This window comes from Jaculus jaculus, chromosome 5 (genome assembly GCF_020740685.1).
Source record: "Jaculus jaculus isolate mJacJac1 chromosome 5, mJacJac1.mat.Y.cur, whole genome shotgun sequence".
Lineage (NCBI taxonomy): Eukaryota > Metazoa > Chordata > Mammalia > Rodentia > Dipodidae > Jaculus > Jaculus jaculus.
In genome coordinates, this window is record NC_059106.1 from 168,744,252 (window position 1) to 168,769,881 (window position 25,630).

Genomic DNA, 25,630 nt, shown 5'->3' on the forward strand with positions numbered 1-25,630 from the left:
TTGACAACTTACATAATTACAAACAATAAACTATGATAATTCTTCCCCCTCACTTTCTCTCCATCATATCCCCTCCCCCTCTCAATCAGTCTCTCTTATTTTGATATCATCATCTTCTCCTCCTATTGTACTGGTCTTGTGTAGGTTAGGTAGTGCCAGGCACTGTGAGGTCATGGATGTCTAGGCTATTTTGTGTCTGGAAGAGTGCATTGTAAGGAATCCTATCCTTCGTTTGGCTCTTACATTCTTCACACCACCTCTTCCACAATGGACCCTGAGCCTTGGAAGGTGTGATAGAGATGTTTCAGTGCTGAGCACTCCTCTGTCACTTTTTTTTTTTTTTTTTTTTTTGAGGTAGAGTTTAGCTCTAGTAGCCTAGTAGTAGTAGGATTAATGGTGTGTGCCACCACACCTGTCTCCCTCTTAGATTTTGATTACCTCCCCCCACTTTCATTACTCAGTCACTTAGGCCTTTCCACCCCCATTAATCTGTCCTCCTAACCCTAACCACAGTGGTGTGATGCCTGCTGCTATCTGGCTAAATGCATATATTATGCTCACCAACTGCCCAGTAAGCACTTTTTATAATGTTCATACCATATGTATAAATGATACTTTCACTTTTAGTTAGAGAAGCTTCTCTTTTTAGATGGCAGTGATTTTTGGTATGACCCAAAAGGCACCACAGTGCTGGGAAGTGACAGGAATCTGGGTGTGATAGCCCATGCCTTTAATCCCAGCATTCAGGAGGCAGAGGTAGGAAAGTCACTATGAGTTCGAGGCCACCCTGAAACTACATAGTGAATTCCAGGTCAGCCTGGACTAGAGTGAGACCCTACCTTGAAAAACAAAACAAAACAAAAAATCTATATGAATAAGTCATGTTATGGAATCTACTTTTTTGGACAATGGTGCATCCAGAAGCCATCAATTGCTACTAGAAAATTTTGAGTGCCAGGGATGGGATACCCTCCAATGAGTTGTTGGCCAGAGAGGTCCCTGTTGCTCCCAAAATATAACAGGCCATTGCCAAGGCTTTTGGTTCCCCACCAGGAATAGATGGTAAGACCCTATTGCTGAAGACTCCACATGCTTGGGCTGCAAAGTCACTGAGAAATCCTGCTGGAGTTGAGTTGATAACCTCCTCCATGTAGACCAGCTGACAGAAAGCTGTTAAAAGCTATGCTGCATGTAGCTTCATGAGGGAGAGAGACAAGTCATCAGTGGAGGTAAAAAACAGTGGACACTGCAAGCCTTAAGTTGGGTCAGCCAGGCCAAATGAGCCAACTGGTGCAATAGTAGCATGTCTCTTATGGGGGAAACCAACTGCTCTCTAGTTGGACTGGAGGCCTGCTCCATGGCAGGGAATACATGCCTGATACTGAAAACCTAGGACAGGGGAAGGAGCCATGAGCCTTAGGGTATAATGACTGTATTTTAAAATGGTGTGTGTATGGGTATATGCATGCCACAGTGCACATGTGGAGGTCTGAGGACAACCTCAGGATGTTGGTCCTCTCCTGCATTGCTTGCAACAGGTTTCTCGTGTTTTACTCCTTTATGTGCACCAATTTTGCTGGCCCATGAATTTCCAGATTCTCCTGGTTATGCCTCCCATTGCTGTAGACATACTGGGATTACAGATACCTGTGCCACTGTGTCTGGCTTTACATGGGCGCTGAGGAATCAAACATGTACCAGCAGGCTTGCAAGGATCTTGGCCCGTGAGCCATCTCCCTAACTCCCTGTAGATCTTTTTCATGGCTTAGCTTGAATCAAGAATTAATATAAATTAATATAAATCAGGGCTGGAGGGATGGCTTAGCAGTGAGGGCATTTGCCTACAAAGCCAAAGGACCCGGGTTTGATTTCCTCAGGACCTACAAAAGCCAAATGTACAAGGGGGCACATGCATCTGGAGTTTGTTTGCAATGGCTGGAGGCCCTGCCATGCCCATTCATATTCTCTCCCTGCCTCTCTTTCTCTGTCTCTCTACCTGCCTATTTCTGTCTCTCTCTTTCTCACAAATAAAATAAAAATTAAGAAGAAATAATGTAAATCAAGTACTTGTTCCAGGGGAGTGTGTTACAACAAGCCACAATTGTAATTCCATCCATTAGTTCCTACAGTGTAATAATTGTTACATAAAAACCACTCTAGAAGGAAGTGCCTAGTAGCACATTACATCAGATTTGTATATAATTAGGTTGGGTCATCACCATTAAAGTTATGCACCACCAACCACAAGTTACAAGTTTTGATAAAAACACCTGGACTGGGTGTGGTGCCACACACCTTTAATCCCAGTACTTGAGAGGCAGTGAGTTAAGAGGATTGTTGTGAGTTGAAGGCCACCCTGAGACAACAAAGTGAATTCCAGGTCAGTCTGGGCTAGAGTGAGACACTACCTTGAAAAACCAGAAAAAAAAAAGTGCACTCACACACACATTTGTAAACACCTGAGTCTGTGGTGGACATATATTCAAACTTCCCCATCCATTGAAACCACTTTTATATTTTCCAACAACGTATATGTTAAAATAAAAATGTGTTAGTTGGATGTGATGGCTCATGTCTATAATCCCAGCATTTGGGAGGCTGAGGCAGAAGGACCAGGAATTAAAGACCAGTCTAGGATAGATTACCTTGTTTCAAAAAAAGTAAATAAATAAAAGAGCTGGGTGTGGTGGCATAAATCTTTCCTCCCAGCACTTGGGAGATGAAGGTAGGATGGTTGCTGTGAGTTTGAGGACACCCTGAGACTGACTACATAGTGAATTCTAGGTCAGTCTACCGCGGAAAAAAAAGGGGGGGCTGGAGAGATGGCTTAGCGGTTAAGCGCTTGCCTGTGAAGCCTAAGGACCCCAGTTCAAGGCTCAATTCCCCAGGACCCACGTTAGCCAGTTGCACAAGGGGGCGCACGTGTCTGGAGTTTGTATGCAGTGGCTGGAGGCCCTGGCGCGCCCATTCTCTATCTGCCTCTTTCTGTCACTCTCAGATAAATAAAAATGTAAAACGAAATGAAAAATGTGCTTTAAGTTTTCTAAAATTTCTTGTCATATTACAGTATTTTAATGAGTTTATAAGCATAAGGCCATTAGACAATTAGTAAAATCACAGACTTAGCATTTTTAGAAACATTGAGAAAGCATTCTCCTTTTTGGAGTGGCAAGGACATATTAAGATACAAAAGTTGGGCTGGAGAAGATAACTTAGCAGTTAGGCACTTGCCTGCAAAGCCAAAGGATCTCGGTTCGATTCCCCAGGACCCCACGTTAGCCAGATGCACAAGGAGGCACATGCATCTGGAGTTCGTTTGCAGTGGCTGGAGCACCCATTCTCTCTCTCTACCTCTTTCCTCTCTCAAATAAATTAATAAATAAAAATACAAAGTCATATAGTAATGTTTCTCAGGCTTACTTGTTCAGTCTTGTTGTTATTTGGTTTATTTTGGATTTTGAGGTAGGGTTTCATCTTAAGCCCAGGCTGGCCTGGCACTGGCACTGGCACTTTATTTTGTTGTTGTTTTTCGAGGTAGGGGTTCACTCTAGCCCAGGGTGGCCTCAAACTCACGGTGATCCTCCTACCTCTGCCTCCCAAGTGCTGGGATTAAAGGCGTGTGCCACCACACCCAGCTACTTTTCTTGGTAGTCCTAGGCTGGGCTCTTAATTTATGGCAATCCTCCTACCTACCTCTGCCTCCTGAGTGCTTGGGTTAAAGTTGTGCACCACCGCCTGGCCTGCGATCTTATTTTACATGCTTCACCTGTCAAAGCATACTTTGGGCAGTGGATTTTACATTCTTCATATTGGTGACATATACAAATAATGATTTATATTTTAAAGCAGGACAGAAGGAGCAAGCTGTGGAATGGTATAAGAAAGGTATTGAAGAGCTGGAAAAAGGAATTGCGGTTATAGTCACAGGACAAGGTAGGTTATATTCATATTTATTTAAAGCCATCCCAAATTTTGCAGTAATCCTGTCTCCTTTTCTCCAGCATTCATGAGGAACACATTCCAGGGACTAAAAGAAATTATTACCAAGCCATAAAGACTACACTGATACCAGTATTTGTAATTAATTAATTTATTTATGACAGACATTTATGTTTACTATCAGCTAATTCTTCTTTTCCTTCCCCCATTTTTTTGTGACAGGTTTTTTGATTTGTTTTGTTTTTCAAGGTCCAGTCTCAATCTAGTCCAGGCTGTCCAGAAATTCAGTATGTAGTCTCAGGGTGACCTTGAACTCACAGCAATCCTCTTACATCTGCTTCCAAGTGCTAGGATTAAGGGAGACACAAATTTTTTTAAAATTTTTATTTATTGGTGGGGGGAGAGGGACAATGGGCAGTCCAGAGCTTATATTTAGCCTCTGCAAACATACTCCAGATGCATGCATCACCTTCTGCATCTGGCTTACTTGGGTCCTGGGGAAATCAAACCTTGGTCCTTTGGTTTGCAGGCAAGCACCTTAACCACTTAAGCCATCTCTCTAGCCCAAGATAGTATTTTTAAGAAATGTAGTGGAGCTGGATTTGAATTTTTTTTTTAATTTTTTTATTATTTTTTTTTTTTTGGTTTTTCGAGGTAGGGTCTCACTCTGGTCCAGGCTGACCCAGAATTAACTCTGCCATCACAGGGTGGCCTTGAACTCATGGCAGTCCTCCTACCTCTGCCTCCTGAGTGCTGGGATTAAAGGCGTGTGCCACCACGCCCGGCTTTGGATTTGAATTGTTTATTCTCTGCCTCCCAAGTGTTGGGATTACAGGGATGTTCTTCTATGCCTGGCTAATACCAGTTTGTTTATTTATTTTATTTTATTTTATTTTATTTTATTTTTTGAGGTAGGGTCTCTCTCTAGCTCAGGCTGTTCTGGAATTGACTATGTAATCTCAGGGTGGCCTCGAACTCTCAGAGATCCTATTACCTCTGCCTCCCAAGTGCTGGGATTAAAGGTGCCACCACGCCTGGCTGATTTCTTTCTTTCTTTTCTTTTGGAGGTAGGGTTCCACTGCTGCTCAGACTGACCTAGAATTCGCTATGTAGTCTCAGGGTGGACTCGAACTCTTGGCGATTCTCCTACCTCTCCCTCTGGAATGCTGGCATTAACGGCGTGTACCACCACGCCTGGCCTTAATTTCTAACTATAGTGCATCCATCAATTTTGTATTATTCAGGAGTTTTATTTTTTATTTATTTGAGAGATTTACTTGGCAGATAGAGAGCATAGGCGTGCCAGGTACTCTAGCCTGTGCAAATGAATTTGACACACATCTGCCACCTTGTACAGCTGGTTTATATGGGTCCTAAGGAGTTGAACCTGGGTCCATTGGCTTTACAGGCAGGAGCCTTAACTGCAAAGCCATCTCTCCAGCCCCAGTAATTTTGTTTTTATTTACTTACTTGAGACAAAAATCGATGGCTGGAGAGATGGCTTAGCAGTTGAGCACTTGCCTGTGAAGCTCGACCCGCATTAGGACCTGGCGTACCCTTTTTCTATCTCTTTGCCTCTCTCTCTGTGTTGCTATCCAATAATAAAAATGAACAAAAAGAAAAAAACAGGAAAGAAAATGGGGACTCCAGGACCTCCAGCTACTGCGAATGAACTCCAGATGCATGTGCCACCTTGTGCATCTGGCTTACATGGGTCCTGCGAATTGAACCTGGGTACTTCCTTTGTCTTTCCAGGCAAGCATCTTAATGACAAAGCCATCCCTCCAGCCGTTTTTTTTTTTTTTTAAGGGTAAGGTCTCAGTCCAGTCTAGGTTTACTTAGAATTTATAATGAAGCCTCAGGGTGACCTTGAATTTAAGGCGGTCCTCCTCCAAGTATTGGGATTAATGACATGCACTACCACACCTAGCTTCCAGTATTTTATTTTATTTATTTATTTTATTTTATTTTAGAGCAACAGACAGAGAGAGAAAGAGGCTGATGGAGGGAGGGAGAGAGGATGGGCATGCCAGGGCTTCCAGCCATTGCAAATGAATTTCAGATGCATGCACCCCCTTGTGCAGCTGGCTGACGTGGGTCCTGGGGAGTCGAGCCTCGAACCGGGGTCCTTAATCTTCACAGGCCAGCGCTTAACCGCTATGCCATCTCTCCAGCCCTCCAGTAATTCTTTGATAATTTTATTTATTTATATTGTGTGGGTAAGAGAGAGAGGGAGACAGAGAGAAAAATAAAAAGTGATTGGATGTACCAGGACCTCATGCTGCTGCACATGAAGTCCGGATGCTGTTTGTACATCTGGCTTTCATGAGTACTGGGCAATCAAACCTGGGCTGGCAGGATTTGCAATGTGACCAGTATTTATTCTACTTGTTTCCTGTCTTTATACCTTGACTACTTCTCTAACTAGTATTCTATATAAAAGAAAGCAGCCGGGTGTGGTGGCCCAAGCCTTTAATCCCAGCACTCAGGAGGCAGAGAGGTAGGAGGATCGCCGAGAGTTCAAGGCCACCCTGAGACTACATAGTGAATTCCAGGTCAGCCTGGACTAGAGTGAGACCCTACCTCAAAAAAACGAAAAGAGGCCAGGCGTGGTGGCGCATGCCTTTAATCCCAGCACTTGGGAGGCAGAGGTAGGAGGATCGCTGTGAGTTCAAGGCCACCCTGAGACTCCATAGTGAATTCCAGGTCAGCCTGGGCTAGAGTGAGACCCTACCTCAAAAAACCAAAAAAACAAGAAAAAAAAACGAAAAGAGGCCGTGCCGTCCCCTCATGGCGGCTGTGGCGACCTGGGCGCGGCGCGGCCGTGACTGGGCTGTGAGCCTGGCGGGCTTGCGCCTAGCCACGTGCCCCTCCCCGGGCTCTGCACCCCTGATGCTGCGCGGGTGCTGAGCCCGTCCGCCCAGGCCCACACGATGGTGAAGTATTTCCTGGGCCAGAGCGTGCTCCGAAGTTCCTGGGACCAAGTGTTCGCTGCCTTCTGGCGGCGGTACCCGAATCCCTACAGCAGACGCGTCTTGACTGAAGACATCGTGCACCGGGAGGTGGCCCCTGACCAGAAGCTTCTGTCCCAGAGACTCCTGACCAAGACCAACAGGATGCCCCGCTGGGCGGAGCGACTGTTTCCTGCCGATGTTGCTCACTCGGTGTACATCCTGGAGGACTCTATTGTGGACCCACAGACTCAGACCATGACCACCTTCACCTGGAACATCAACCATGCCGGGCTGATGGTGGTGGAGGAACGATGTGTTTACTGTGTGAATTCTGACAACAACAGCTGGACCAAAATCCGCCGGGAAGCCTGTGTCTCCTCTAGCTTATTTGGGGTCTCCAGAGCTGTCCAGGAATTTGGTCTTGCCCGATTCAAAAGCAATGTGACCAAGACAGTGAAGGGTTTTTTTTTTTTAAGAAGGTTTTTTTTTGTTGTTGTTGTTCATTTTTTATTTTTTTATTTGAGAGCAACAGACATAGAGAGAAAGACAGATAGAGGGAGAGAGAGAGAATGGGCGTGCCAGGGCTTCCAGCCACTGCAAACGAACTCCAGACGCGTGCGCCCCCTTGTGCATCTGGCTAACGTGGGACCTGGGGAACCGAGCCTCGAACCGGGGTCCTTAGGCTTCACAGGCAAGCACTTAACCGCTAATCCATCTCTCCAGCCCCAGTGAAGGGTTTTGAATACATCTTGGCCAAGCTGCAAGGTGAGACCCCTTCTAAAACACTTGTTGAGACAGCCAAAGAGGCCAAGGAGAAAGCGAAGGAGACGGCACTGGCCGCTACAGAGAAGGCCAAGGACCTCGCCAACAAGGCGCCACCAGACAGCAGCAGCAGCAGCAGCAGCAGTTTGTGTAGCCCACCAGCCCGTGCGGCTCAGCCCTCTCCCCTACTCCTCTTGTGCTTTACTTATTAAAAATCAACTTGCAGCCCTCTCTGCTGTTGGGGTGGTGGCTGGGCACGTGTGCCCTGTTCAGCATCTCAGTATACCAGGCTCCATGTCCATGCTGCCCCGGCCTGCTTGTTCCCCCTTTGGGCATCTGACAGGTGCAGACAGATTGTGACTTGCCCAAGGTCATAAGCAGTGCGCAGGTGAAGTGGCAATAAATGGTAGACTGTAAGCTCCACGAGGGCAGGGTTCCTTGTTCTATTCTCTGATGTGTCCCAAGTCCCTGGAATATTTAGCATATAACAGGCATTCAATAAATACTTGTTGGACTCAATAGCCCCCCCCCCAAAAAAAAAAAAAACGAAAAGAAAGCAAAAAAAGCAGAAGCTGGGTGTGCTTAAATCCAGCACTCCCTGACAGAGGTAGGAGGATCGTTGTGAGTTTGAGACTAGCCTGGGACTACAGAGTGAGTTCCAGGTCAGCTTGGACTAAATTGAGACCCTACCTCAGAAAAAAATAATAACAAAACAGAACAGAAAAGATTGGCCTGGGTTGTGGCTTGTTGATAAAGCATTTGACTAGTATTAGCAAGGCCTCTGGGTTTGAACTCAAGCATACTGCCAAATACTGCCAAAATAAATTTCAAGAGCCGGGTGTGGTAGCGCATGCCTTTAATTCTAGCACTTGGGAGGTAGAGGTAGGAGGATCGCTGTGAGCTCAAGGCCACCCTGAGAACATATCATGAATTCCAGGTCAGCCTGGACTAGAGTGAGACCCTACCTCGAAACCCCCCAAAAAAATAAAAAATAAAATATAATAAATTTCAAAAAACAAAGCAAGCTAGGTGTGGTGGCACAAGTTCAAGGTTAGCATGGGGGTACAGAGTGAGTTGAAAGGAAGCCTGGGCAACTATGTAGCAAAGGATGATCTTGAGTTTCTGATCCTCTGCCTCCACCTTCTGAATGCCAGCTTTTCAGGCTGCCACCATGCCTCATTTATTGGGTGCAGGGCATCATACTCGGGTCTCGTGCGTGCTAGGCAGGCACACTACCCACTGAGCTACCTCCCCACTCATGAACTTCTTTTGAGGTGGGGTCTCACTCTAGCCTGGGTTGGCCTGGAATTCACTATGTATTCTCAGGGTGCCCTTGAACTCATGGCGATCAACCTGCCTCTGCCTCCAGAGTGCTGGACTTAAAGGTGTGCACCATCACACCTGGGTAATTTTCTTTCTTTCTTTCTTTAAGACAAGCTCATTCTGTAGCCCAGGCTGGCATATAAGTCACTTTGTAGCCAGGCAGGTCCTAAATCTCCCTGTGCCTCCAGAGTGCTAGGATTAGTTATGAACCACTTGGCTCAGCTTTAACTTCTTAGTAGGCTTTTATTCTCTGTGGAATAACTGGAACGAGACTTTAACTTTAAAAAGTATTAAGAAGGAGATGTAGATACTTTAATTCCTCCTTTTCTTTCTTTTAGGTGAACAGTATGAAAGAGCTAGACGCCTCCAAGCCAAAATGATGACCAATCTGGTTATGGCCAAGGATCGTTTACAACTTCTAGGTATCAATATATTTATAATTAGCATATGAGAAATATTTGAAAAGTAAGTTCTAAGTCTAATAAATCTTGAATTGTAAGTGGTTGAAGATGTACTTGTCTAGCATTTGTATGACCCTGAGATAAGTTCCCACTGCTTGAAAAAACTAGTGTTTGTAGATAGTAGTACTCAAAAAGTTTTGTAATTTATTTGAGAGAGAAGAAAAATGGGCACCCCTAGCACTGAAAATGAACTCCAGATGCATGTGCCCCTTGTGCATCTGGCTCACATGGGTCCTGGGTAATCAAACTTGAGTCCTTTGGCTTTGCACTAAGCCATCTCTCCAGCCTTTTTTTTTCTTTATTAATTTATTTATTTGAGAAACCAATTTTTGTTGTTGTTGTTTTTTGAGGTAGGGCTTCACTCTAGCTCAGGCTGACCTGGAATTCACTATGTAGTCTCAGGGTGTCCTCAAACTCAGTGATCTTCCTACCTCTGCCTCCTGAGTGCTGTTTTTTTTTTTTTTCTTTTTTCTTTTTTTTTGTTAAATGAGAGAGAATGAGACACTATCTTGCCAAAAAAAAAAAAAAAAGGCTTTGTAGGCAGAGTAGACTATGAAATTAATAAAATTTATAAAGATAAAAGGAAAACTGGGCATGGAGGCACACACCTTTAATCCCAGCACTCAGGAGGCAGAGGTAGAAGGATCGCTGTGAGTTTGGCCACCGTGAGACTACATAGTGAATTCCAGGTCAGCCTGGGTTAAAGTGAGACCCTGCCTTGAAAACAGAAAAAAAAAAAAAAAAAAAAAAAAAAAAAACCAACAACAACAACAACAGTTAAATATATTTAGCCAGGGGCTGCATGGTACAGAAAAAGCCAAATCAAGATTGGCTAAGAGGGCTAGAGAGATGGCTCAGCAGTTAAGTTGATTGGCTGCAAAACCTAATAACCAGGGTTGATTCCCAGGACCCATGTAAAGCCAGATGCACTAAATGGTGCATATATCTGGAGTGTGTTTGCAATGACTGGAAGTCCTGGCTTGCCCATTCACTCTGTCTCTCTCTTCTCTCTCTCTGCTTGCAAATAAATTTTTTTTTGTTTTGTTTTGTTTTGTTTTTCGAGGTAGGGTCTCACTCTGGCTCAGGCTGACCTGGAATTCACTATGTAGTCTCAGGGTGGCCTCGAACTCTCAGTGATCCTCCTACCTCTGCCTCCCGTGTGCTGGGATTAAAGGCGTGCGCCACCACGCCAGGCTATAAATTTTTTAAAAAAAAGATTGGCTAGGAGTTGGTAACTACCAGAGCTTAGTAAGGGGTAATTAGTTGGTGGATGTTTAAAAAGCAGGGAGTTGGGGCTGGAGAGATGGCTCAACAGTTAAGGTGTTTGCATGCAAAGCCTAATAACCAGGGTTTGATTACCCAGAGCCCATGTAAAGCCAGATGCACAAAGCTGCATATGCAACTGGAGACTGTTTGCAGTGACTAGGGCCCTGGCATACCTGTATTTTCTCTCTTTGGCTCTCTGTTTGCAAATAAATAAATAAAATAGTATTTTAAAAAGCAAGGAGCTGGCCCAACCAGTATTACTTTTGCATTGAAAATGTGAGGACTTCAGTTCAATCCTCAGTACCTATGTAAATGCCAGCCATGGTGGTGCGCACCTATAAATGCAGGGCTCCAGCAGCAGAGACAGGTGAATCCCTGGAACTGCTGGCCACTCAGTCTAACCTAATCAGTGAGTTCTAAGCCAATGAAAATCCTGTCTCAAAAAGAAGTAGATAGGGGCTGGAAAAATGGCTTAGGTGTTTGCTTGTAAAGCCAAAGGACCCATGTTTGATTCCCCAGGACCCACATAAGCCAGATGCACAAGGACACCTGCATCTGGAGTTCATTGCAATGGCTAGAGGCCCTGGCATGCCCAGCCTCTGTGTCTCTCTTTTTACTTACAAATAATTAAATTAAAAAAAAAAAAGTAGATAGGGCTGGAGAGATGGTTAGCAGTTAAGGCACTTCCCTTTGAAGCCTAAGGACCCATGTTCAATTCCCCAGGTCCCACATAAGCCAGACACACGAGGTGATGCAAGCTTAGGCTTGCACACAAGGTGATCCACACAACTGGAGTTCAACTGGAACTTGCTCTGCAGACATAAGCTTGCCTCCACCTCATAGTGATCCTCCTTCCTCTGTTTCCCAAGTGCTGGGGTTAAAGGCCTATGATAGTGTGCCACCTACACTGCTTTTAAGGCAGAGTCTTACTCTAGCTGAGAGTTAGCTTAACTCCTTCTGTTGCTCACTTTCCCTAATGATGTGATTCATTCTACCCAGCCCAAATATATCATTTCTTACAGTTTCCTTCTGTGCCATTAAATGTGTCTCCTGAATTTTTTTTTTTCATTTTCTTGAGATAGGGTCTCACTCTAGCCCAGGATGACCTAGAATTCACTATATAGTTTCAGGGTGACCTTGAACTCACGGTGATTCTCCTATCTGCCTCTTAAGTGCTGGGATAAGGTCTCACAGTTGCCACGTACTGGAATTAAAGGGGTGCACCACCATGCCTGGGTCTCTCACTCTAGCCAAGGCTAACCTGAAACTCATGGTAATCCTTCTACCTCAGCCTTCTGAGTGCTGGGATTAAACGCATGACCTATCACCCCCAGCTATGTAGTTATTTTAAAAATACAGTCATGTTGGGCTTGGGAGATGGCTCAGGGTTTAAAGGCATTTACTTGCAAAGCCTGGGTTTGATTCCCTAGTACCTACTTACTGGCAAATGCACAAAGTGGCATGTGTGTGTATAGTTCCTTTGTGGTAGCAAGAGGCCCTGGTGCACCCATTCTCTCTCTGTCTCATGAATAAATAAATAAAATTGTTTATAGAAATTGCTAATATTTATTTTTTTTAACTTTATTATTTGAGAGAGAGAGACAAAGGAAGAGAGAGAGAAAGGGTGCACCAGGGCCTTTAGCTATTGCAAATGAACTCCAGACACATGCGTCACTTTGTGTATCTGGCTTACGTAGGTACTGTTGAATTGAACCTTCGAACCTGTATCCTTAGGCTTTTCATGCAAGTACTTTAACTGCTAAGCCATCACTGCAGCCCCCCCCCCTTTTTTTTAAGCAAACCTTAATTTATTAGATAGATGGAGAGGCAGCAGATAGAGATAAAGATAATATTTATTAATTTATTAATTTATTATTTAATTTATTAATCTAAATGCTAATTTCCTAACATAGTGATCTAGATATACCAAATATTCAGGTAAGGTGTGTATGTGTATGTTTGTGTATATATATATATGTATGTATGTATAATTTATTTTTATGTAGTTATGTGTATATATGGGTTCACCAGGGCCTCTTTCCGGTATAAACACTAGACATTTGTTCCTTGTGTGTGTGTGTTTGTCTGCCCGGCTTGGGAAATGTATGTGGGCCAGTAAGCTGTGTAGCAGGCATATTTAACCTGGCCTGGACCTCATTATGTACACCAGGCTGGCCTTTAACATGTAGCATCCTCCCCCTTCTGCCTCTTGAACTACGGGATTATGGGCACAGGTCCATAATTTAACCACTTAGCCATTTTACCAGCCTGTTGAGGTATAAACTGAGCTGCTACCTCAGCCCTTTTTGTTTTGAGGGAGGGTCTCTATCTGGCCTCAAAACTTATGATGCAGGACATAACCTTTCACTTGTTGGCTTCTTTAGCTATTTTTATATCTAAGTTTTTACTAATAATATATTTTAAAATAATATTTTATATAAACGCAAAAACTTTACCACGTGGAGTTTCATTTGCTTATTATAGCTTTTCTTTTTGTTTGTTTGGTTCTTGTTTTTAATCTCCTCTGTTGCATAGAGAAGCTGCAACCAGTTTTACAATTTTCCAAGCCACAAACGGACATCTATAATGACAGCACTAACTTGACCTGCCGGAATGGACATCTTCAGTCAGGTAGGGTTAGGGCAACTAACATGAAATAGTAAACTTTGCATGCAAAGTAAGAATCTTATTTAGCCTAATAATTTTGATTTGGCTTTATAAGAAAAGGTTTAATCATATCTATTTCCACAGGGCTATGTTGAAAATCCATATCATTCATAGTTTGAACATGTAACAAAATATGGTGTGACCAACCACATCTTACTTAAATATCTTGCTGGGGGCTGGAGAGATGAAGGCTCAGTGATTAAGACATTTGGCTACAAAGTCTAATGACCCAAGTTTGATTCTGCAGTACCCATATAAAGTCAGATGCACAAAGTGACACGTGTATGTGGAGTTCACCTGTAGTGTGTAGAGGCCCTAGCATGTCCTCTCTTCTCTCTCTGTCCCTTTCCCTCCTTCTCTCTTCTTGCAAATAAATAAATAAAATTTTAAAAATAAAATTTCATGTCACTCTGCAGTCCCAGCACTCAGGAGACTGAGGTAGAAGGATTGCTATGAATTCAAGGCCATCCTGGGCTACAGAATGAGTTCCAGGTCATTCTGGTATAGAGTGGGGCCGTACCTAGAAAAACAAATAAAAACAAACAATCCCCTCTGCCCCAAAATTGAATGTATTGCTGGGCTTGGTGACCTGTACCCATAATCCCATAGTTCAAGAGGCAGAAGGGGGAGGATGCTGCATGTTAAAGGCCAGCCTGGTGTACATAATGAGGTCCAGGCCAGTCTGGTCTACTTAGCAAGACTTCATTTCACTGTGTAGTCTCAGGGTGGCCTTGAACCCATGGCATTTCTCCTACTTCTGCCTCCCAAGTGCTGGGATTAAAGGCGTGTGCCACCATGCCTAGCTGCAAAACTTCATTTAAAAAAGACAATAAAATAAAATATAGGCAGGCCTGCTACCCCTTGTAGTTACTCAGTAAACCTGTCCTTTTCTTTTTCTTTCTTTGTTTTTTTTATTTTTTATTTTTTTTAATTTTTCTGAGGTAGGGTCTCACTCTAGCCCAGGCTGACCTGGAATTCACTATATAGACTTAGGGTGGCCTTGTGCTTTCCAAGTGCTGGGATTAAAGGCATATGTCACCACACCTGCCCTGACTTTTTTTTTTTTTTTTTTTAATTTTATATATATAATTTTTTTTGTGTGTGTGGTTTTTTGACGTAGGATCTCACTCTAGCCAAGGCTGACCTGAAATTCACTATAGAGTCTCAGGGTGGCCTTGAACTCACAGCAATCCTCCTACCTCTGCCTCCTGAGTGCTGGGATTAAAGGCGTGTGCCTCCACGCCCGGCTCAAATTTATATGTTTTATTTATTTACTTATTAGCAAGAGAGAGATTGAGCATGCCAGAGCCTCCAGCAACTGCAAAGGTACTGCAGATGCAAGTGCTGCCTTGTAACTCTGGATTTATGTAGGTAGTGGGGAATCAAACCTGGGTCCTTAGGCTTTGCAGGGAAGCACCTTAACTGCTGAGCCATTTCTCCATTCAAGGAGGGAGAGAATGAATGAGAATGGGCCTACCAGGGCCTCTAGCCACTACAAATGAACTCGACATGCATGCGCCACTTTGTGCATCCAGCTTTACATGGGTACTGAAGAATTGAACCCAACATATAAGGTATTGCAGCAAGTGCCTTAATTGTTGAGCCATCTCTCTAGCCCTGTTTTCTTCCTTAAAAAAAAAACACTAAAAATATGATGTGCTGGAGAGGTGGTTCAGTGGTTTAGGCACTTGCTTACAAAACCTAAAGGCCCAGGTTCAGTTCTCCAGTACCCACATACAGCCAGATGCACAGAGTGGTGCATGTATCTGGAGTTCGACCCACCTATTGGAGTTTATTTGCAGTGGCAGGAGGCCCTGGCATACCTTTTCTATCTCTCCTGTCTCTGCCTTCCTGTCTCTTTGCTTGTAAATAAATAAATGAATAACATTAAAAATGTGAATGTAGATGACCTCACAGTGCCTGACACTACCTACACAAGACCATCATAACAGGAGGAAAAGATCATGACATCAACATAAGAGAGACTTATTGAGAAGGGGCAGAGATATGATGGAGAATGGAGATTCAAAGGGGAAAGTGGAAGGAGGGATGGTATTACCATGGGATATTTTTTATAATCATGGAAGTTGTTAATAAAGAAAACTGAAAAAAACATGAATGTAGAGCTACAACCTACCCCCCAAATATAACTGTACATGCCTCTTTTTTTTTTTTTTTTTTTCCCGAGGCAGGGTCTTGCTCTGGCCCCGGCTGACCTGGACTTCACTATGTAGTCTCAGGGTGGCCTTGAACTCATGGTGATTCTTCTACCTCTGCCTCCTGAGTGCTGGGACTAAAGGTGTGCATCACCATGCCTGGCCTCTTTCTGCTTGAAAATAATAAAAATAAAAGCCTAGAACAAACTCTGTAGTCCTAGGCTGACTTTGAACTCAGAGTGATCTTCCTACCTCCTGAGTGCTGGGATTAAATGCTAAATGTGTACACAACCACATCTGGCTTTTTTTTTTTTTTTTTTTTTTTTGAGGTAGGGTCTCACTCTGGCCCAGGATGAAGCTGGGTTTCACAATGTAGTCTCAGGGTGGCCTTGAGCTTATGGCGATCCTCCTACCTCTTCCTCCCGATTGCTGGGATTAAAGGCATGTGCCACCATACCTGGCTTTTTTTTGAGGCAGGGTCTTACTCTAGGCTGACCTAGAACTTGCTCTGTAGCTCCGGCTGGCCTCAGACTTGATCCTTCTAATTCAGTGTCTAGAGTGTTAGTATTAAATGTGTCACACTGAGTTTTTTCCTCTCTGTTTTATTTGTGTATGTGTAGGTTATTGTTTTGTTTTTTATTTATTTATTTGAGACAGACAGAATGGGCGCATCAGGGCCACAAGCTACTGCATATGAACTCTAGGCACATGCGCCACCTCGTGCATCTGGCTTACATGGGTTCTGGAGAATCAAGCTGAGGTCCTTTGGTTTTAAAGGCAAACTCCTTAACTGCTAAGCCATTTCTCCAGCTCTATAGGTTAAATATATGTATATGTATTTCATAGCACTCTTATTCTGCCTTATTTTTAAAAAAAAAAAAAATTATTTATTTATTTATTTGAGAGAGAGGAAGAGGCAGAGAGAAAGAGAGAGAATGGGTGCTCCAGGGCCTCCAGCCACTGCAAAGAACTCCAGACGCATACACCCTCTTGTGCATCTGTCTTATATGGGTCCTGGGGAATCCAACCAGGGTCCTTAGGTTTCACAGGCAAACACCTTAACCATTAAGCCATTTCCCCAGCCTTTTTTGTTTGTTTTTGAGGTAGGATCTCACTCTAGCTCACACTGACCTGGAATTCACTATGTAGTCTCAGGGTGGCTTTGAACTCATGGTTATCCTCTGCCTCCCAAGTTCCTGAATTAAAGGTGTGCACCACCATGCCCAGCTTGGTCAGGTCATTTTTGAGACAGGGTCTTGCTGTATAGCCCTCATTGGCAGGGAAGTCACTCAGAATAGGCTGGCCTCATTATTCTTGCCTTCTGACTACTGAGATTACAGACATGAGCCACCATATCCAGATGTATTTTGCGTGGGAGGGGGTGATGAGGTCCGCATTGTTTACCCAAGCTGGCCAGAAGTTCACTGTGTACCTGCCTTAACATTTGTCTTGGCAGAAAACGTTATTCACAAGCACTGATTTTTGCTTTGCAAGCATGTAAAGATACTGTGTAGAAATAGTGAGATTTAAACATTAAGAAGTGTATACACAATGGTACCAACTTGACCTTATTCCCTGAGTACAAAACTAATTAGTAAAAAAAAATTAATACATTTTTAAAAAGAAGTGTGTAAGTTTTTATAGTGGAGTATCACAAGTACTAGTAACTTTCCAACTTGAAAGCATTCTATAAAAATTTTCTTTGTGAAACAGGGACTCATGTAACCTATGAAGATTTTCTTAAATTTGCTGTGTAGCCAAGATCTACCCTGAACTCCTGATCCACCTACCTCTACCCTCCCAAATGCTAGAATTCAGGTGTGGCCTGTGCCCCCATGCCAGCTATAAATGGCTGTTTGCATATAGAAAGAAGCATATATGAAGAACTTGACATATACAAAGCTACCACTTTATACTCTTTCAACTAAAATGGATTAATTAAAAAACTTATATATTCCACACCATAAAATTTTTGGCATCAAGTGGTGGAGTGTTAATTTTTTCCATACATGTTTTCCTAATGCCTTACAGAATTTTTTTGTTTGTTTGTGCTTTTTTTTTTTTTTTTTGTGGTAGGGTCTCTGGCCCAGGCTGACCTGGAATTCAGGCTGGCCTTGAGCTCACAGCAATCCTACCTCTGCCTTCTGAGTGCTGGGATTAAAGGCGTGTGCCACCATGCCTGACTGACGGACTGACCTTCCTTCCTTCCTTCCTTGCCTCCCTCTCCCCCTTCCTTCCCTTCCTTCTTCCCTCCCTCCGTCCTTCCTTCCGTCCGTCCGTCCTTCCTTCCTTCTTTCCTTCCTTTTTTTCCTCCTTCCTTCCCTCCTTCCCTCCTCGTTTTCTAGCACAGGCTGACCTGGAAGTCACTATGTAGTCTCAGTCTGGCCTCATCTTATCCTCCCGCCTCTTCCTCCGGAGTGCTGGATTAAAGGTGTGCACCACTGTGTCTGTCACGTTTTGTTTCCTAATTATTTAGGAGCTTTTTTTGGTTGATATCCCTAATGTCTTCTTTTCCTCACAAATTAAGCTGTTCTTTTTACCAATACATTTCTGTATAAGAAGATGAGACTGTCAGGAGAAGGGCAAACCTAATAACCAAAACATTCACCCATTGACAGCTCTCTTAACATCCTGGTTTATGTTCTGATTCAACCTTATTTTGAAGTGTCTCTGAATTTAAAAACTGAATAGCTCAGTTTTACATTTTTAATTTGTATTTTTTTTAGTTACTTTGTTTTATTTTGTTTTTAAATGAGGCAGGGCCTCACTCTAGCTCAGGTTGATCTGGAATTCACTATGTAGTCTCAGGCTGGCCACGAACTTACAGTGATCCTCCTACCTCTGCCTTCAAACACTGGGATTAAAAGTGTGCACCACCACACCCATCTATTGTTACTTATATTTTACAATTACAGTTTTCTAATTACGGTTATGTCTTTTCCTTGATAGAAAGTGGAGCAGTTCCAAAAAGAAAAGATCCCTTAACGCATGCTAGTAATTCACTGCCTCGCTCAAAAGCAGTTACAAAAAGTGGATCTGCAGGTCTTTCCGGTCACCACAGAGCACCTAGTTGCAGTGGTCTATCCATGGTTTCTGGAGCAAGACAGACACCTGGCCTGGCAGCAAGCACTCATAAGGTACTCGAGCTCAAGGAGTGTCACTGCTGGGGTTTGCATCCTTCTGTCCATTGTAAGTTCTTTATGGTACTTCAGAGGACTGATAGGTTTCTCCACAGTCAATTTTGTTTTCCTGGAAGAACAAGTAGCTACTGAATAGGAAACTCTTACGAATTTCCTTTCAATGTAGTTAGGCATTTTATTATTGTTCACTTGCCACATCTGCTTAATATAACGATATATATGTCATCTCAAGGTTATCTCAGGTTTTATAAATTTTATTTATTTTAAAATTTTATTCATTTGAGAGAGAGAGAGAGGGGAAGAAGCAGAAAGAAAAAGGGGGAATGGGCGCGCCAGGGCCTCCAGCCACTGCAAACAAACTACAGATACATGCGCCCCCCCTTGTGCATCTGGCTTACATGGGTCCTGAGGAATCGAATCTGGGTCCTTAGGCTTTGCAGGCAAACGCCTTAACTGTTAAGCCATTTCCCCAGCCCAAGTTTTATAAATTTTATAATACTAAACATTCCTAAAATGTTGACATCAAGAATCATACTGGGCTGGAGAGATAGCAGTTAAGGTGTTTGCCTGCAAAGCCTTAAGAACCCAGGGTTGATTCCCAGGACCCATGTTAGCCAGATGTACACAGTGGCCCATGCATCTGGACTTCGTTTATAGGGGCTGAAGGCCCTGGCATGCCTATTCTCTCTCTCTGCCTCTTTCTCTCAAATAAAATAATTTTTAAAAAAGAATCATATGTACATGACTATTGTCATAGGACCTTTCTCTTTTATAGTTATTAAATCTCTGGATAAAATCTATATGTAAACTCATGTGAATGCAGTTTTACTTTGAACTAAATATATACTTTGAAAAAAATTATTTGTGCCGGGAATGGTGGTGCACACCTTTAATCCCAGTGCTCTGGAGGCAGAGGTACGAGGATCACCATGAGTTCGAGGCTACCCTTAGACTACATAGTGAATTCCAGGTCAGCCTGGACTAGAGTGAAACCTTACCTTGAAAAACAAGCACAAAATTGTGAGGAGAGAGAGAGAGATAAAATGGGCCTATCAGGGGCTCTTGCTGCTGTAAACACACTTCAGATGCATGTGTCACTGTGTATCATGCTCTATGTGGGCACTGGGGAATTGAACCCAGGCCACTAGGCTTTGCAAGTGAATGCCTTTAATTGCTGAGCCATCTTCCCAGTCCTAAATAATATACTTTTTTGAAGTTTAATTTTTTTTTGCTTTTTAAGCTTGAATTCTATAAGCATTAATGGTGGTTTAAGAGTAAAAAGTTTAGCTTGTATTTTCACATTCAGGTTTTATATTCTTTTAAGGGTACTTCAAAAACAAATAGAACAAATAAACCCTCTACCCCTACACCTGCTGCTCGAAAGAAGAAAGACTTGAAAAATTTTAGGAACGTGGACAGCAATCTTGCTAACCTTATAATGAATGAAATTGTAGACAAGTAAGTTTTGCCATTTGATAGATTTATCTTACAGTCTAATTTTTTTTTTTTTTTTTTTTTGTGGTAGGGTCTCACTTTCTAACCTAGGCTGCCCTGTAATTCACTATGTAGTCTTAATAGTGACCTCAAACTCAGTGATCCACCTACCTCTGCCTCCTGAGTGCTGGGATTAAAGGCGTGCACCATTATGCCCAGGTTTTTTGTTTGTTTGTTTGTTTGTTTGTTTGTTTTTTGCTCTAGCTCAGGCTGACCTGGAATTCACTATGTAATCTCAGGATGGCCTCAAACTCAAGGCAATCCTCCTACTTATGCCTCCAGAGTGCTGGGATTAAAGGCATGCACCACCATGCCCAGCTTATTTTAGTTTCTATTTCTGAATTGTTGGTGTTTTCTTTTTTTGAGGTAGAGTTTGTTGCCAGTTTGTTGTCAGTCTGTTGCCCAGGCTGACCTTATATCTGAATTTTATTTATAAAATGTATCATGAGTGAACCTGGTAGCATAGATCTTTAATCCCAGCACTCTTGTGGCAGAGGTAGAAGGATTGCTGTGAGTTCAATACCAGCTTGGGACTTCAGAGTGAATTCCAGGTCAGCCTGAGCTAGAGTGAGTGAGACACCACCTTGAAAAACCAAAGCTAAAGGTATCATAAGTGAAATACATAACAAATAATCTTGTTTGCATTCGTAATTTAATGACACTTTTGAAAACTCTTTGTAAAAATATAGCTTCATGGAATATAAACTGATTACATTTCATAGGGTTTATGCTTATTGTAATATTCAAGCCACATTTCTGTTGTGAAATTTACTGAAATTCTGTATCTTAGTGGAACAGCTGTTAAATTTGATGATATAGCTGGACAAGAATTGGCAAAACAAGCATTGCAAGAAATTGTTATTCTTCCTTCTCTAAGGCCTGAGGTAAGGCTTTATTTATATTATCGTTTTCCCACGATAACATCCATTACTCAATGCTGTAACAGTAAAGAAATATTTGGGCTATATTAAAATTATTAGTTTATAAAAAGTAATGCTAAGTTTGTTTGTTTGTTTGTTTGTTTGTTTATTTATTTATTTATTTTCTGAGGTAGGGTCTCACTGTCTAGCCCAGGCTGACCTGGAATTCACTACGTAGTCTCAGTGTGTCCTTGAACTAACAGTGATCTAAGGTGTGTGCCACCACACCCAGCTTAAATTTAGTTTTTTTAAAAAGGTAAACATTAAGAGACTGGAGAGATGGCTCAGTGGTTAAAAGGGCTTGCTTGCAAAGCTTCCTGGCCAATGTTTATTTCCCGAGTACCCATATAAATCCAGACATGCAAAGGGGTACAGGAATCTGGAATTTGTTTGCAGCAGCAAGAAACCCTGAAATACCTGTAGCCTCCCTTTCTTTTTTTTTCCTCTCAAATAATTTTTATATATATATATATATATATATATATATTTTTTTTTTTTTTTTATTTAATTTGGTTTGAGGGAGGAAGGCAGTGGGTGCACAGGACCTCCAGCCACTGCAAATGAAGTCTAGATGCATGTACTATCTTGTGCGTCTGGCTTACAGAGTTCCTGGAGAATGAACTTGAGGTTTCACAGGCCAACGCCTTAACCACTAAGTCATTTCTCCAGCCCAAATAATTGTTTTTTTCCCTTTGGTTTCTCAAAGTAGGGTTTTGCTCTAGTCAAGGCTAATTTGGAATTCACTATGTAGTCTCAGGGTGGCCTTAAAGTCATGGTGATCCTCCTACTTCTGCTTCCTGAGTGCTGGGATTAAAGGTGTGTGCTACCATGCCCAGCCCAAATAATAAATAAAACTTTCTTTTAATTGACAACTTCCATGCTTATAGACAATAAGCAGTTTTCTCATTTTTATGGTAGTGTACCTCAGGAAATTCTTTCAAAAAAAATTTTTTTTTTAATTATTTATTTATTTATTTGAGAGCGACAGACACAGAGAGAAAGACAGATAGAGGGAGAGAGAGAGAATGGGCGCGCCAGGGCTTCCAGCCTCTGCAAACGAACTCCAGACGCGTGCGCCCCCTTGTGCATCTGGCTAACGTGGGACCTGGGGAACCGAGCCTCGAACCGGGGTCCTTAGGCTTCACAGGCAAGCGCTTAACCGCTAAGCCATCTCTCCAGCCCTCTTTCAAAAATTTTATATGAGAGTTTTTCTTAATATTTCATATATCTAAATATAGCTTTATGCTATATTCCTTTATTGATAATTTGAGTAGGTATCAAGTTTGGAAGTTATTTTTTTTGTTTATTTTTACTTATTTATTTGAAAGTGACAGAGAAAAAGAGGCAGATAGAGAGAATGGGCGTGCCAGGGCCTCCAACCATTGCAAACGAACTCCAGACATGTGCGCCCCCTTGTGCATCTTGCTAACGTGGTTCCTGGGGAATCGAGCCTCGAACCGGAGTCCTTAGGCTTCATAGGCAAGCACTTAACTGCTAAACCATCTCTCCAGCCCACTTTATTTTATTTTTTATTTTTTCAAGGCAATGTCTCATTCTAGCCATGGCTGACTCTGTAGTCCTAGGCTGGCCTTGAATTCATAGTAATCTTCCTGTCCCTGCCTCTCAAGTGCTGGGATTAAAGGCATGTACAACCATGCTAGGCATTGTCTGTTGTTCTGCTCCTAGTTTTTTGTTGTTTTTTTTTTTAATTTTAATTATTTATTTTTGTTTTTTTGAGATAGGGTTTTGTTCTAGCCCAGGCTGACCTGGAATTCACTGTGTAGTCTCAGGGTGACCTTGAACTCACAGCGATCCTCCTATCTCTGCCTCCCAAGTGCTGGGATTAAAGATGAGCGCCTCCATACCTGGCTCCTAGTATTGCTTTTTTAAAAATTTTGTTTATTTTTATTTATTTATTTGAGAGCAACAGACAGGGAGAAAGAGGCAGAGAGAGAATGGGCATACCAGGGCCTCCAGCCACCGCAAATGAACTCCAGACGTGTGCACCTCCTTGTGCATCTGGCTAACGTGGATCCTGGGGCATCGAGCCTCGAACCGGGGTCCTCAGGCTTTGCAGGCAAGCGCTTAACTACTAAGCCATCTCTCCAGCACTGTGTCTTCCTTTTTAAATAGAGAGGCTAGAACCTGGGGTGTAGGGCTTCACCCTCTCTTGCCATTGGGTGTCTCTGAGGCTCCTGGTTTGGGATTAGTTTCTTTAGAGAATAAAACTTCAGCTGGGGTGGCTGGCGGCTGGAAAGATGGCTTAGTGGTTAAGTGCTTGCTTGTGAAACCTAAGGACCCCGGTTTGAGGCTCAATTTCCCAGGACCCACATAAGCCAGATGCACAAGGTGGCACATGCATCTGGAGTTCATTTACAGTGGCTGGAGGCCCTGGCACACACATTCTCTGCCTGCCTCTCTGTCTGTTGCTCTCAAATAAACAAGCACTCAAAAAAACACTGGGAGAAGTTTAAAAAAAAAAAAAAAAAACTTCAGCTGGTCTTGTCTGGCTACTTAGTGCAAAGCAGGAACATTGGCTCAGTTCATCTTACTTTCAGTGGCCTCCTTTCTACTTCTTTGGTTTCTGATGCCTTTGTTCAGGTCAGCTTGCTTCTTATATTGAAGTATCCATGTACAAGCAAGCACTCAAGTTTGTCCTTTTTCCTTTTTTTAAAATTATTTTAGTTCTAGCTCAGGCTGAATTCACTATGTAGTCTCAGGCTGGCCTTGAGCTCAGTGGGCCTCCTACCTTTGCCTCCTGAGTACTGCTATTAACAGGTGGGCATCATTATATCCAACTCATTTCCTCTTTTTTTTTTTTTTTTTGGTTCATTTCTTTTTTAACCGTAGAAGTTTTTAAAATATTTTTTTGAGGCTAGAGATGGCTTAGCAGGTAAGTGCTTGCCTATGAAGCCTAAGTACCCCAGTTCGAGGCTCTCTTCTCCAGGACCCACGTTAGCCAGATGCACAAGGTGGCACATGCATCTGGAGTTCATTTGCAGTGGCTGGAGGCCCTGGCACACCCATTCTCTTTCTCTCTCTCTCTTTCTGTCTGGCACTCTCAAATAAAAAATACACAAAAAATTAAAAAAAAAACAATAAAAATATTTTGTTTTGTTTATTTATTTGAGAGGGACAGACAGAGAAAGAGGCAGATAGAGAGAAAGACAGAATGGGTGCACCAGGGCCTCCAGCCACTGCAAACGAACTCCAGATGCATGCGCCCCCATGTGCATCTGGCTAACGTGGGTCCTGGGGAATCAAGCCTCGAACCGGGGTCCTTAAGCTTCAAAGGCAAGTGCTTAACTGCTAAGCCATTTCTCCAGCCTTTATTTCCTCTTGTTAAAAAAAATTCATTTTCAAGGAGAGAGAGAATGGCCATGTGAGGGCCATTTGCTACTGCAACCGAACTCCAGATGCATGCACCATTTGTGCTTCTGGGTTTACATGTTTACTGGGGAATTGGACCCAGTGTGTCAGGCTTTGCAAGCAAGTGCCTTTAATTGCTAAACCATCTCCATCACCCGAGCACTCAAATTTTTACTTATTCAGCTTTGCTTAATAATTCACTACCCTTTTATCAGTTCCCCCATCGTACAAGTTATTTTGTTATCATTGTTTTATATATTTATACTTAGAGGTTATGTTTCTCTTTCATTGTAGTTGTGATTTTGTCTACAGAAACATGACTATGGTCATTTTCTTACTTAAGCATTCTTTTATGTTGATTACTGATTTGATTTCGTTTTTCTGTTTTTAATTATACTCACTGATTATGTGATTCTTTTAAAGCTCTTGTAAGAGTGTCACTGGACAAGCATGTTTTTAGATAAATAAAAGATACCTGACAGGATTGGAAGAACTCTCCAGCATCATAGTTGTAAGATAATGTGTATTTTGCAAAGTTGTTCACAGGGCTTAGAGCTCCTGCCAGAGGATTGTTACTCTTTGGTCCCCCTGGAAATGGAAAAACAATGCTGGTAAGAATTCTTTTTTTTTTTTTTTTTTTTTTTTGGTTCTTTTGTATTTTGAGGTAGAGTCTCACTCCAGCCAGCCTGGGCTGACCTGGAGTTCACTATCTAGTATTAGGGTGGCCTTGAACTCATGAACTTCCTACCTCTGCCTCCAAAGTGCTGGGATTAAAGGCATGTGCCACCACACCTGGCTGTGTCCCAGCCCCCCAAAGTTAATTATTTATTCATTTGCAAGGAGAGAGAAAACATAGGTATGCCAGGGCTTCCAGATACATGCACCGCCCTATGCATCTCGCTTTATGTGGGTACTGGGGAATTGAACCCATATTAGGCTCTGCTGGCACCTTAACTGCTAGACTATTTCTCTAGCCCTCTGTCACTTTCTTGGGTCTGGCTTTATGTGAGTGCTTGAGAGTTGAATTCAGGCCAGTGGGTTTTGCCAATAAGAGCCTTTAAATGCTGAGCCATGTTCTCATCCAACCCATTTTTAAAAATTTTTATTTTTTTTATTTTTTAGAGACAGATAGAAGGAGAATGGGCACATCAGGGCCTCCAGGCACCACCATGTGCATCT

At 42.7% G+C, this 25,630-nt stretch overlaps 1 protein-coding gene and 1 pseudogene across 5 annotated transcripts in view; both read left to right on the forward strand.

Annotated features, from left to right (window-relative positions):
- Spast (spastin) overlaps positions 1 to 25,630 on the forward strand; it is a 51,989-nt gene that overhangs the window by 5,643 nt on the left and 20,716 nt on the right. For 2 of the 5 annotated variants that reach the window (XM_045150125.1, XM_045150127.1), the window contains exons 2-7: positions 3,847 to 3,933; positions 9,317 to 9,400; positions 18,478 to 18,665; positions 19,993 to 20,126; positions 20,953 to 21,046; positions 24,988 to 25,062. In XM_045150125.1, the coding sequence (XP_045006060.1) occupies positions 3,847 to 3,933; positions 9,317 to 9,400; positions 18,478 to 18,665; positions 19,993 to 20,126; positions 20,953 to 21,046; positions 24,988 to 25,062 (662 nt within the window). Of the gene's footprint in view, positions 1 to 3,846; positions 3,934 to 9,316; positions 9,401 to 13,240; positions 13,337 to 18,477; positions 18,666 to 19,992; positions 20,127 to 20,952; positions 21,047 to 24,987; positions 25,063 to 25,630 lie in introns of all 5 variants that reach the window. The other 3 variants (XM_045150123.1, XM_045150124.1, XM_045150126.1) reach the window with 3 other exon arrangements.
- On the forward strand, positions 6,826 to 7,923 carry LOC123460786 (annotated as a pseudogene).